Genomic DNA, 12,918 nt, shown 5'->3' with positions numbered 1-12,918 from the left:
TTTTTTCATCAACCTTCAACAATGTTACCAAGTCACTTTAAAGATAAAGACCAGTTATGGTTATGCGATTGCATTGTGAAAGAAACGTGGAATCGATCAGAAAAGGTTGATCATCTAGCATATATAAGTATTGGTGTGTACTGCAAGGTTCTGGAATCATCAACATGATAACAAATTTGGCCCAGCCTTCGGAAATTTACAAGCACTGTACACAGAAAGATGTATATGGGACTACACACATAAGCGCAACACGTGCGTTTATCTCTCACATCCCAATAGATAAACTAATTTATAAAATATATCAATTAGTAGGCGGTTTCCCAGCAAAATTTTTATCATCATGTATTAGTCAAAACATATTCTTTCACATGATAGGTAATAAGAGCTTCCATTTCATTTTTTGAAATTGGGGCGTTTCCAATACTGGTCTTTATTTTTAATAATAATAATAGCCAGGGCTTGATTAAAATGACTAAAACCTTATTTCAGTACGAACCATATTTTTTTCATTTCGGGACATGGAAATATCAACATATGAGGCATTTGAACTACAAGTTATGATAACCCCAACGCATGATTTTTAGTTTGTAAAACCAGTATCTTTTGCAACTGTCTTTGTCACAGCAAGAATTAATGTTGGTTCTGGTCATGTTGTCCATCAATTAATTCCAGACATGAAACTTACTGGTATATAAAACTTGGCCATTCATTATGTTTCCTGTTATTAACCCTAAGTCCAAGCCATAGAGATTGTATGTTGGAGGGAACTATTTAGAGCTCCATGAATTACCTGTGATCGCATACATGTATGCATGTCACAACTATCGCTCTCAATACGCTATGGTCCAAGCTATTTTTTCTCCTACGTTACCAACATCTAAATTGTAGGATCTGATGACTGTATCAACTTATGTTCGCTATTCCTAATGAACATAGTTTGGACTGACAAGTATCTAAAGCATTCAGGGATCGGTAAAGTTATGCAAGGCTTAATTCTTGAGCGCTATATAAAAAACAGATTATTATTATTATTATTATTATCATTCAGGTGTCAAAATAGAGTCTGTGTAAAAGGACTACATGTGTAGCTTCCAGCCAGGGGCAGGGACCATGTGTACTATTGTCCACAACAGATTGGCAAAGTGACAGCACCCATTACGACAGGATACAACGTAAATCTCAAAAGTGGTTTTTAATTATAAGAAGATTAATGATCGCTCATTCTCAATTAATCAGGGGTACCCATTAGGTACCCATTCTATGTGTTCTAGAACAAATTAGATCATGAGTATGGGATTTTGGAGCTTTAGAAGCAGAGTTAATAACACATTTTACAGGCTGTTATGAGGTTAATCACTACACATACAGGTGCATGTTCACATGCCGCATTTTCTTTTAAAGTATTCCTCTGGGAGCCTATGAAGAAAAAAAAAACATACAAACTTAGACAAATGGATCTTGACACTTAATGCAGTTTTTTAAAGTAAGCTCAAAACCTTTGAAAGAAATGATCCACAAAGAGATATAAACATTGAGAAATGTTGACACTGTTGCTGATGTAGTACAACAATGACATTTACAAATTGTAAAAAAAAAAAAAAGAAGATTTTTCGATGCTAAATCAACAGACGATTCTATTCAGTAATTTAAAGAGATACATATATTTCACAATTTTGTTGTTGTTGTATACATGTACTTACTTTCCAGTGTATGCGAAATTGACCAGGGCTTCGATGGTAGCCGCCGATACCCCATCGACCGTCGTCTTGAGCACACCACTGCGCCGTTTCTCTTCGCGGTTGACGACTTCATTGAAGAATGGGCTCATGCAGGCCAAGACAGCGCCGTGGGCAGGGATCTCATGTTCATCCGTCAGTAGCACCAGATCATGAAACTGGTGCTGCTTGCGCATCTCATTCATGCAGGCCAGGACCGATGCAGGCCACTGGTCTTCCCCGTACTGAAGCGGCGTTTCAGAGAACTTCTTCTTCATCTGAAGGAGATCATCATCTTTAGAATTGAAATAAAAATTAAGAGTAATAATTGCTACATTTGGTTGTAAGACATCTGCTTCTGTGGCAATTGCTCTTACGGAATTTCTTACACTAACAGAATTCCTAACTTTAACCCTGGACCCAACAATATCCCTAGGCCTAAACCCGACATAAAGCCCAATTGCAACCCTAACCCTATACTTCTGAAGTTCTGATAGCAATTGTCGCCACAGAGCACAACTACATTCATATTAGCTATGTATACATATATCCCAAGGGGTGCTGAAAATGCCTACGAAGTACAGTCATTATCTAGGTTTTCAACCAAACTGCCATAGGCATTCAAGGAATTGTATCTCATCTGGTACTAGTCCACTACACCTGGGTAAAGGGTGGCACATGTAGAATAATGGAAAAAATAATCACAAAATGACAAGAGGCAAGGTCTTGTTTCATGAAACACATAATGAACAACAAATGTCACAAATTTATGACAAATTTGCTCCGTCAAATGCACTGAATGATAGGTAGAAACTTGATGATTATCAACTGGCATCAATCATGGACTAAAATTTCACCATAACAATTTTAACGATCATCAGAAGCGAAACCCATTACAATGAATCAACCTTCAATTTTTTAAAACTTATTTCAAACACATAGAGGTGATTGATATTGAGCATAAAATGCTACTGAATCAATCCTTTTGTTATCTGAATTATTTACTCTATACTCTATATATGTTGAAATCATTGTTACATATATTATTTATATATACATTGTGTTTCATATTGTACTTTTGAGAAGGAAATAAATGTAAATAAATACAAACTACAAAATATTTAATTCTCAGTGTAACTTAGTGCCCTACCAAAAAAGTATTCTTCTCTCCTCTTGCATCTCTGTTGATACCAAGTTTCCAAGTCACAGTTGCAAGAAGATAGTACAGTAGGACCACAAGACATGATACCAAAAAAAACGCTCAAAACTCATACTCCCAAGTCCATGACATCTTCACCACAAAGTAACAGAATCTCTCTATGCAAATGTACATATATCCAAGGAACACTGCAGGATCAATCCAAAATGATCATCAGGCAAACAAGTACATGTACAATGCAATTTTTAAAGAAAAGCTTGAAATGAAGACATGTTTATGGAGTAAATGCAAAAATTAACCGAAAGTCGAATCAAGTCAAGCAGTATCAACGGGGACAAAGAGCGCGAAATAGCAAACTAGCTCTGAATGGCAGCATAGATTTCCAGTCTGTACAAGAAACATTTAGTCTCCAGTCCCACGTATACTTTTGTCAATGATCAGACGTCCTTGTGGTACACCTTTGGACCAGCTCTTTCCACATGTGACTGATAAGCTTAATAGCCTTTTTGATCTGTATGTATACCCAGACGAACTCAATGGGTCAGTAGATATGGGTTTATGTGCTATGGACTGATGTTTGACCTTATGAACTCCTGTTTTGACAAGAAATGATAGGACCAAGATAATGAGCTTATCGGTTATGAGTGTATGATACGATTTGATCATAGTCCAGGACAAGACCTCCGGATGAAGGATGTTGTTTAAATGTAGTTCAGCAATAGATTAAAGAGATTAAAGTGATAACTCAAATCACATTGCCGGCATTGTAACAATGATAGAACAAATAAAAACAAACCAAAAGACCCTGTATCATTGACTGCTTTGAGGGGCACGGTTGAAACTATTGCCCAAGGTGATCTTGAAGCTGCATTGTGCCCCGAGATGAAGTCTAGGGGCACAATACAGTTTGAAGATTAATAAGGAGCAACAGTTTTAACCGTGACCTGAAAAAGAACCAGCCAATATTTGTTTTATATACCACATCCCTTGTGTCAATTCTCGATGAGACATACATATATTTTAACAAAATGTTTTTATTTGTTAACTTCACGTGCAACGGTCATGTCCTTGCACTGTGAGCGCAAATAGAACCATGCCTGGTATGTATATTTTGCTATACTACCCCGCAGTTGGAAATAAATTTCAAGCATGGAGTATTGACCAATCAGAGGCCTTTAATTTTCATATTCAGAATATAATAAGTAATTGTTTTCATGACATACATGTACAGTATGTCAAATTGTAATTTTTTAATCTAAATGTACAGATCCTCTTTTCAATTACAAAGTTTTATCCAGAGTTAAAATTAGGGGCATACGTATACAAGACTCTGATAATGTAGAGACCCCCCCCCCCTCCCAATCAACCAATATCATAGCAATAACTATAATTTTTTATGTAGAAAAGGAGATAGATATCGGTATTACTTGCTTATTTGATTTACTTATAGCCTTAACGATCAATTTTCTTATATTGAATACCTTTTCCAAAGATTAACGTTAGTGTTATCCCCATCAATATTTGACTAGCATTAAAAGGATAGGATGGGGAAGGGGAGGGGGAGGGGGGGGGGGGGGGGGGGGGTGGGGAAGGGGGTGAGGTTATATGGATCCTGCAGAGTAAAATCTTGGCAAAACCTCGGACGTTGTTAAAGTCAGCTTACTTACCACATATCAAAATATTTTTTTTTTTTTTTTTTTTTAAAAAAATTAAGGTTATTTGAAATATCAAATTTTGTTGCCATTTTGTGTAAATTACATATATAGAAATATCTACATGCAATACAACTTACCTCCGGAATTCATATTATTATTCATCTTTGGGTGTTTAGCTATAAATCAAAGAGTCGTCTGCACAAGGTGATGTAGTATGGAATGTTGCAAACAGAGCTCACTCTCCTCCTAACGAAGACAGACGAAGGACAAAAAAGGTTTGGCGATTGTGGCAAGTTGCGTTTGGCTTCTACAGTTGTGGTTTGAGTGAGTGTGGATGATTTGTTGGAGTGGTGGAGTAACGGAGTATTAAAGGTAGGAACCTTCAAATATAAGGTGAAGAAGCTGTTTATCAACTTCCATTGGTGAATCTACTGTCCCTTATTCTGCAGAAGGAAGATTAAGAATGAAGGGAGAAACAAGAGAATTATTAATCAAAATGTTTGTTATATGTTCATGACACAATCATAAGATGCATATAGTTTGAAGGCCAAGCATGGAAGCATCTCATTTAAAGCTAATGTGTACATAAAACAGTACAACATACAAAGTGAAGAAGATAAAAACAAGACCTGCTCCTCAATTTTTCACAACAGACATTGTTTTTATTGTAGCTTTTTAATGTAGTGGACATTCACAGTAGGTCAATTCAGCCTTTGGCTCTCGTGACCTCTCAGGTGAGCTAAAAATGATAATGTTTGATTTATTTCATTTATTTTCTCTTTATTGCATATATATACATTGTACATGTACAAATGCTACCTGAACGTGTTCCTATCTAAAAGAATGCAACAAATTCCTATACAACAAGCCTATTGGAAATTATCTTAGGATTTATACCAATAATACTGGGACATTAATTCAATTAACATTTCCAGATTATTCTCTGATACCTCAGTCACACCTTGGCGTATTTGGCTTGCATATTGCTGCTTATTTATGGCAAACTGGTTTAACATTTATTCCTATTTCTTGAATTACCATTGCTTTACAACAGAAAATCATATCTTGATACCATATCTAGATATCAAGAAATAGGAATAAATGTTAAAACGGCTTGCCATAAATATGCAGCAATACGCAAGCCAAATGTGCAAAGGTGTGACCGAGGCATTGGGTACAGTGTACACTGTATGTCGATTCCACATACAATAGATCAATTTACTAATATTTCAATTCAAGCATGTTTCTCTCGTCACCAGTTGTTTCATTCACCTGCTTTTATCCAATGCCATCTCTATGGATGGACTCCTCTTTGCATACATTGATTGTTGCTCTGTCGGCAAGCTTTGTTATTGTCAAGAGAAACTTATCAAAAAGATTGCATAATGTTTTCATTCAATAATTCACAAAAAATGTCATCATTCAGTGTGTAATTGCTTCTTTCTTCTCTCTCCTCTCCAAATAACATTTTAAAGAGAAGGTTGAGTTCTGGGAAGAGGTGAAAAATAATTTTTGAGCATTACTCATTCTTATTATGCAAGTGTGGAAGAACATCAGATAAGACATGTTTCCTGAAAAGCATGGCTCTTCAAATGCCTTCATATTCTAAATATGCATGTAACATCGTAAAAATCAGGGGGGGGGGGGGCTTTTTACGCCACGTGTTTGTGTAGTCCCATACACATCTTTCTGTGTACAGTGTTTGTAAATTTACCAAGACTTGGCCAAATTTCTTATCATTTTGATGATTCCAGAACCTTGCAATACACACAAATTCTTATATGCTAGATGATTAACCTTTTCTGGTCGGTTCCACACCGTTTCTTTCACAATGCAATTGCATGATCAGAACTCAACTTCATCTTTAAGCATCACAACAAAGATATTCTTTTTCTCTTTTTGCTATCCATTACTTCCAGCTTCCACCAGGGATGCCTAATTAAATGAAGACAATCTTGCAATGCCTCGTTGAGATTAGGACTGACCATCGAGACGCTGACGGCCTTCAGCAAAATGTCAAGTAGTCAAGAAGCATACGACAGAGTATCGCAAGTCGAACGGGAAATCTATAAGCTGTAACAACGTGCACGGGTGCTGGGCTGTGATATCTTGACTTGAATGTTAAATCGACATGTCAACATCAAAAAACAATAAATGCAAGCCATCTTGGATTTTAATGCATGCCTACATTATAATCCAAGATGGCGGCCGGCATGTTTTGCCTCTTCTCTTAGACCAATATTATTAATTTCAAAGTCATGAAAAGGCACGCCACTTAATATCAACAAACATGGTCTACAACAACTCCAAATGACAAAATAATCCTAGCTATGCATTTTTGTAAAGCATTTGATAGCCAAAAACTTGAAAAATTTCGACATTTAAAAAAAAAAAAAAAAAAAAAATCTGCCGATTCCCCCCCGCTCATTTTTATTGATCGGCGATCAGAAATTATTATCCGATCTCACCTGATCGGCTCAAAATCGGCCCCTATCCGATGATCGGTTACAGGCCTACTAAAAGGTCCATTTAATTTTCTGTGTAAGGCTGATGCTCTCTACATACACACCACTGGATCTCAAATCTACTGTAGATGTGGACCTACAGGCTAAGTTGAACAATTGCACCATGGGGGTGTCTGTCTAGATGGATTTGATCCTCTCACAACATTTATAAAATAAAGGATCAGCAAGAAACCTTAAAGGGCCCCTCTAATCAAAGCAGGCTTAAAGATAAACTTTAGTACTGGTAATGCGTTTGCATTGTGAAAGAAAAGGTGTGGACAGAATCAGAAACAGTTGATCATGTAGAATGTAAGTATTGGTGTGCACTGCAAGGTTCTGGAGTCATCAAAATCATAATAAATTTGACAGAGTCTTGGTAAAGTAACAAGCACTGTACACAGAAAGCTACATATGGGACAACACACATGGTGTCGGGGCTAATACTACCTTGATTTCCTTGTCTTTCTATGCTCATTACTCAGCCAGTATACATTTTCTTCCAAAATTGTTTGGCACATGTCATTCATTTGTAATCTTGAACATTCAGTGTAAGTTTCGCTTGATTCTGTGAGAGTTAATTTTTTTTGTTTTTTTGTTTTTACCAGAACTGGAGTTTATCTTTAAGTAGAGGTGTTGTGGTCTAGTAGATAAGTCACCTGACTGCAGATCACAAAGTACAGGGTTTGAGTCCCGCCGCAGCACTAATGTCCTTTGACAAGGCTGACAAGAATGCGCACACAAAATAATGTAATGACTGTGGTATGAGTCTAAGCAAAAATCGTCTGCTCGCGAATTCTCAGTGAAAAGGAGTATGATGTAGGCATTAAAAAGGCAGGGTATGATATAATTGAAAGAAAACAAAATTATCCGAAAATTAAATGGCACTTGATACTCCTGGAATGTTTCTGGCCATTTCGTCATTCCTAATTATGAATTACATTGAGATTGTTAGATCCTTAGAATTAGGACAAATACAAGAAAGCTTCTGCAATGAGGACAAATACAAGAAAGCTTCTGCAATGAGGTCAAATGCGTCATCAAGCCAATTGACTGTATTTTCCTTTTTTCGAGGGTTGGAGCTTAGCAAGCACGAGATCTGTGAAAAATGGATGGTTATTATTTTTTGCTTCATATAGAGATTTTCTGAAAAAATCTTAGGCTGGACAATTAATAAGTAGAAGTGTATTCATGTTTTGAAAGGCTAAGTTAGTTGAGTTGGAGGGGCCCTTTTAACAAAAACTCATTACTAAGATAAAATATCCATCCAGCCTCCCGTCAGCCTGCCATAGTTTAGACATTATATTGAGAGACTACAAGCACAAACTCCAATTTGACGTTCAGGCAACTCCACAGAAATTGTTCACTTGCCCCCAAAACATGAAATTGGCAATAACCCTGGAAATGAATTGTATATGTGTGCCATTATTACAAATTTGGTAACATACAAAAGAGCTCAACAGGCTTATGGAGGTTTGTATATATATATCTACTTACATCTTGTGGTCATCTTTCTTGTGAGCCCTTATCAATAATTCACTGTATTCAATAGGTAATGTGATTTGTATAGAATAAAAATAACCTCAAAGGTCAAAAGACATTCATCATCAAACAACCAAAATTAGCTTTGGTCACGGCGAGGCTAAAACAAGGCCGACATTGAGCACATAATTCAATATAGCTCCTGGACATTTGATTACAGCGCAATACTCTGCTGAAAAGGACACTCTCAATAAAGAAGGAGTTGATCTTATAGGTAGAGCCAACTTTTCATATCCAGATGAAAGATGAGAATGATAAAATAAGGGCATGACATTTTCATTAGATGACTATGGCATAAAATAGAATAATAACAGCTACCGGTACATGAACAATTCAAAGGCCTCATGAGAGATTTCCAAACATACATGTAGATGTAGAAAGGAGAGTGAACGAACAAGGAGAATGTGAAAGTACGAATGTACTAAAGAGTATTAGACAGAGAGAGAGAGAGAGAGAGAGAGAGCGAGAGAGACAGAGAGAGAGAGAGAGAGGGAGAGAGAGAGACAGACAGAGACAGACACAGAGAGAGAGAGACAAGCAGACAGATGAGGAAGAGCACACCAATACTCAAACAACATCACATTCACAATGCTGATGATATCCCTTCTGCCTAATAATCAGTGAGTGAACGGCCAATGATAGCCAGCCACACACCTCCATGACCAGTCTTAAATGGCTTTCATGGTGGCACTCTTTCCATAGAAGTTGTCTGCCTTTAAATGACTGAATTTACAATTTAAACAAATCCTTTATATTCCCACCTCTCCCTCCCCCCCAACCACCCCTCCCTTCTTTCTATATTTTTCCCCAAAAAAATCTCATCAACAATTTGGAAAGAATTCAGGTCGTTTCTAGTTTTAAAGGACTAAATCACTGTAGTTTTGTACAGTGTGTAGGAATGGAAAATGTCTTTTCCTATGGATGGAGCTTTAAAACATTGGTTCCTTGCCTTGGTTACAAACCTACGAACAAGTACGTTACTTCGGTTCAATAAATAGTAATCAATAAAGAGGTACAATATATGATAGCAGCAAAACCTACCTGAAGAAAATTCTAGAAATAATGGAAATCCTACTCTTGCAAGAAAATTAGCAACCATGCAACGATGCTTTGAGGCCTTTTGCTTTGGTTACTGCACTTTCTACGAAGAAAATTATGAACCGTCACTATACACCTGTAATATAATTAGTACTTGCTCCCTGGGCAAGAGAGAGGCATAATGCATTAAACTTGTCTCAACTTGGAGGAATATCTGGGCGGTTCATGTAATCATCGCCATTGCAAAGTGAACAAGGCAGGTCACTAATGGAATAGAGTCGTCCAATAATTCTCTTTTCACTTGAAGCTCCTGAAGCATAAGTCACACCATGTACCAAACTCTTGGCTTCCATGCGACGACGTCATCGGTTGGCTGCCTGCCTGCAAGAAGGCCATAACTACCGTTGACAAAACATGGCTCTTGCAGCTTTATTGCGGACAGCCAACAAACGGTTTGCTTAATCTCGTCAGTATGACTTGGTTTTTCTTGAAGTGACTGGGGTATAGTATAAAAATTGCAGCACTAATGTCCTTTGGCAAGATATTTATTGATGTGTAAATTTGCCACTCTCCGTCGCCGGTGCAGTAAATGGATACCCGGTAAAAAAACAAATTCTTGAATGCTTGAGCACCTTATCATGGTAGCTAGTTCAGCTCAAGAAGAAGTAATGAAATGATTGCAGGGCCCTCACATCTCAGAGAGAACAGTATACATACTGATGAGGCTACCCCAGCGAAACAAGACCTATGATTACATGTATAAAAGTATTCTTTGATTTTTCTACACTTTGGCAGTAGCATCAGCACACATTTTGGGATTGGTGCAGAAAAACAGTCGCAATGACAGGTGATCATGCTAAACTAGGAAATCCTTCATGTCGGTGAAAAAAAATCCATTAGGATTGGTGAGCGGTCTAGCTCTGGGAAGCTTTAAAAGAGTTCTGGTAAAGATTATAAAATACTTAAATATCATTGTGAGTACATTACACTAATACAACACCCATTCCTAAAAGAAAGATTTCTCACACTGCGTCATGTAATAATAATAATAATAATGGTGGCTTCTTATACAGCGCACATGTCCGTCACGTTGTGACACTCCTGACGCTGCCCCGATTATTACCCTGGCTTTAGCAAGGCATAAAGCGAGTGTTTTAGTAAAAGTATCTGAAAAGGGTTTTACATTTATACATTGCACAGCATCTTCTTCCTTCTAGACAACATGTACATGTAACTCACCATTTTCCTTACATGTTGTTTCTTCATTCACAAAATACAGCAAATACACGTATACAAGAAAGCCCTCACAATGTTTTCTACTTCAATTCAAATTGAACAAACCAAAGCCTTACAAGAAGTGAGAACATATCACATACTGTACATTGATGAAGTGCACACATAAAATCTTACCTGTACTCCATCTTTACAACTAATCATCTGTTTTGAGGTGGTAATGTAATGCTTAGAACTACAGGTACATTACATTACATTACATGCTAGTGTGAGAAAGCCCTTTGTCTAGGTGCAATGGGAAAAACAAACCTTTCAAATTCAATCATCCGGAACAGGTGAATGAAATCATTTGTAATGAGCATTAAATTAGATTACATAACCAAAATGGTCTATTAACTCTGGAAGCTCTAAAACTATTATAAAAGGAGAATTCTCTGGTATAAAAGAAAGACCTAGATTCTAAGAAAAATTACGATGTAACACCGAATAAAAAAAGAGCTTCAAAAGAACAAAACAGTATTATTTACATTAGGCAGTCAACTCTATTCTCAAAACATGGGGGGGGGGGGGTATCCCATTCAAATTGTCCACTTTATATCTTATCTTCAAATCCATGGGACCATGTAGATTTCTGTGGTCATATATATTCACTCTCTCTCTATATATACTGTACATGTATGTATATCACAAGTGAATATCCCATCTCTTCCTCTTCAGCTCTCTTGTTCCATGTCTCCCCTTTCTTCTATAAATATTTCACAAACCCGCTACAGGCTATACACATACAGTCATGTTGGCCTACAATGTACATATTTGGCCTCTGGATGTCATTCAGCAACCGTTTTATCACAATTGGGTCTGAATACGAAAGACTACATAGTCTATGTCCTCACTACTCCTAAACCCACTGAGTGATGTAGGCAACCTTCTCACATTATATTGAATGTGAACATGACCTTCCATACAAAGCACAGTGAGGGCCAATGTAAACAATGGGGGGTAACATTCTGGGGAGGCTATGAAAGCAACAACACAGGCCACATAGTCTAGGCTACCAGTCACGATTCAGCCATTACTACTATTACTACAAATAGTCTTTGGGTATGATTACTATACAACAGCATCAGTCATTGACTACCTCTTTACAGAGAGAGAGGGGGGGGGGGGGGGGGGGGAGGGGGGGGGAGGGAGAGGGGGAGAGAGGGGGAGAGAGGGGGGAGAGAGAGAGTGTGTGTGTGTGTGAGTGTGTGCATGATTACAACATGACACTTTACACGTGTATCTAACCGTATGTCTGGACGTGTACACGACTACCAAAATACGCTCATGCACAGCCTTGGTAAACAAGACACATTATAAAAGCCTTCTTTTATTCTTCTACACATCAGCTCACAAGAGGTCCCATCAAAACAGAGGTGGTACATACATCCCTGGCATGCTTTTCTTCTCTTAAACCCCCAGTCTAACCTAAATCAATAGTTACTACCCCACACAATCCCTTTCACTGCTCATTGTTTAGATCCCATTCTTCACAACTATTGATTCCAATTATCCAAGGAGACTTGAGGGGGTGGGAAGGGGAGCTACTTCATTTCACTGGCTGGCTGGTTGGAGTGTTTTCAGACATCTTCCAGATATTATAATAATGATATAAAAAATGATATGTCTTGTTTACCTAGGGTAGCCTCGTCAGTATTAATACTGCTCTCACTGAGGACCCTGCAATCCTATTATTACCCATATTGATCTTGATCATCTAGATCGAAGAGACAATAGACAGAGCTAGAGAAGTCTGACAGATTTAGATCATGACCTAGTTGTAACAGCCTTCTCTTGGCCGTGGGTTAATAAATTAACATTAGGTATGTTTTCATCAGCTCAAGATTGCCAAATAGCCCGCTATTTCTGATTTGGGAAATAAGCCCAAAATTACAAATTGCGTCTTCATCAGCTCGAGAAACTGTTCGAGCATAGTGTGAGTCTTAGGCCTGGTGAAGACGCATCGGACAAATAGCGGGATATTTTGAAAACTAGCCCAAGGTATCTTGGGATGATTATCTCGATCAAATATCCCG

General features: G+C 37.7%; 1 protein-coding gene across 3 annotated transcripts in view; it reads right to left on the bottom strand.

Moving 5' to 3' along the window:
* The window catches only part of LOC574807 (influenza virus NS1A-binding protein homolog), a 48,484-nt gene that overhangs the window by 25,457 nt on the left and 10,109 nt on the right, over window positions 1–12,918 (bottom strand). For 2 of the 3 annotated variants that reach the window (XR_004066357.1, XM_030997598.1), the window contains exons 2-3: window positions 4,667–4,972; window positions 1,701–2,010 (exon numbers count right to left, since the gene is read on the bottom strand). Coding sequence is in view for 2 of the 3 variants with exons in the window: in XM_030997598.1 (XP_030853458.1) it covers window positions 1,701–2,010; window positions 4,667–4,691 (335 nt within the window). In the remaining variant the exon portion in view is untranslated. Of the gene's footprint in view, window positions 1–1,700; window positions 2,011–4,666; window positions 4,973–11,020; window positions 11,135–12,918 lie in introns of those variants that run through there. The other variant, XM_030997599.1, reaches the window with a different exon arrangement.

This window comes from Strongylocentrotus purpuratus, unplaced genomic scaffold (genome assembly GCF_000002235.5).
Source record: "Strongylocentrotus purpuratus isolate Spur 01 unplaced genomic scaffold, Spur_5.0 spur5_scaffold_4, whole genome shotgun sequence".
NCBI classification, from domain to species: Eukaryota; Metazoa; Echinodermata; class Echinoidea; order Camarodonta; family Strongylocentrotidae; genus Strongylocentrotus; species Strongylocentrotus purpuratus.
Note: the sequence above shows the minus strand (reverse complement) of the source record. Positions and strands in the feature narration are given on the sequence as shown.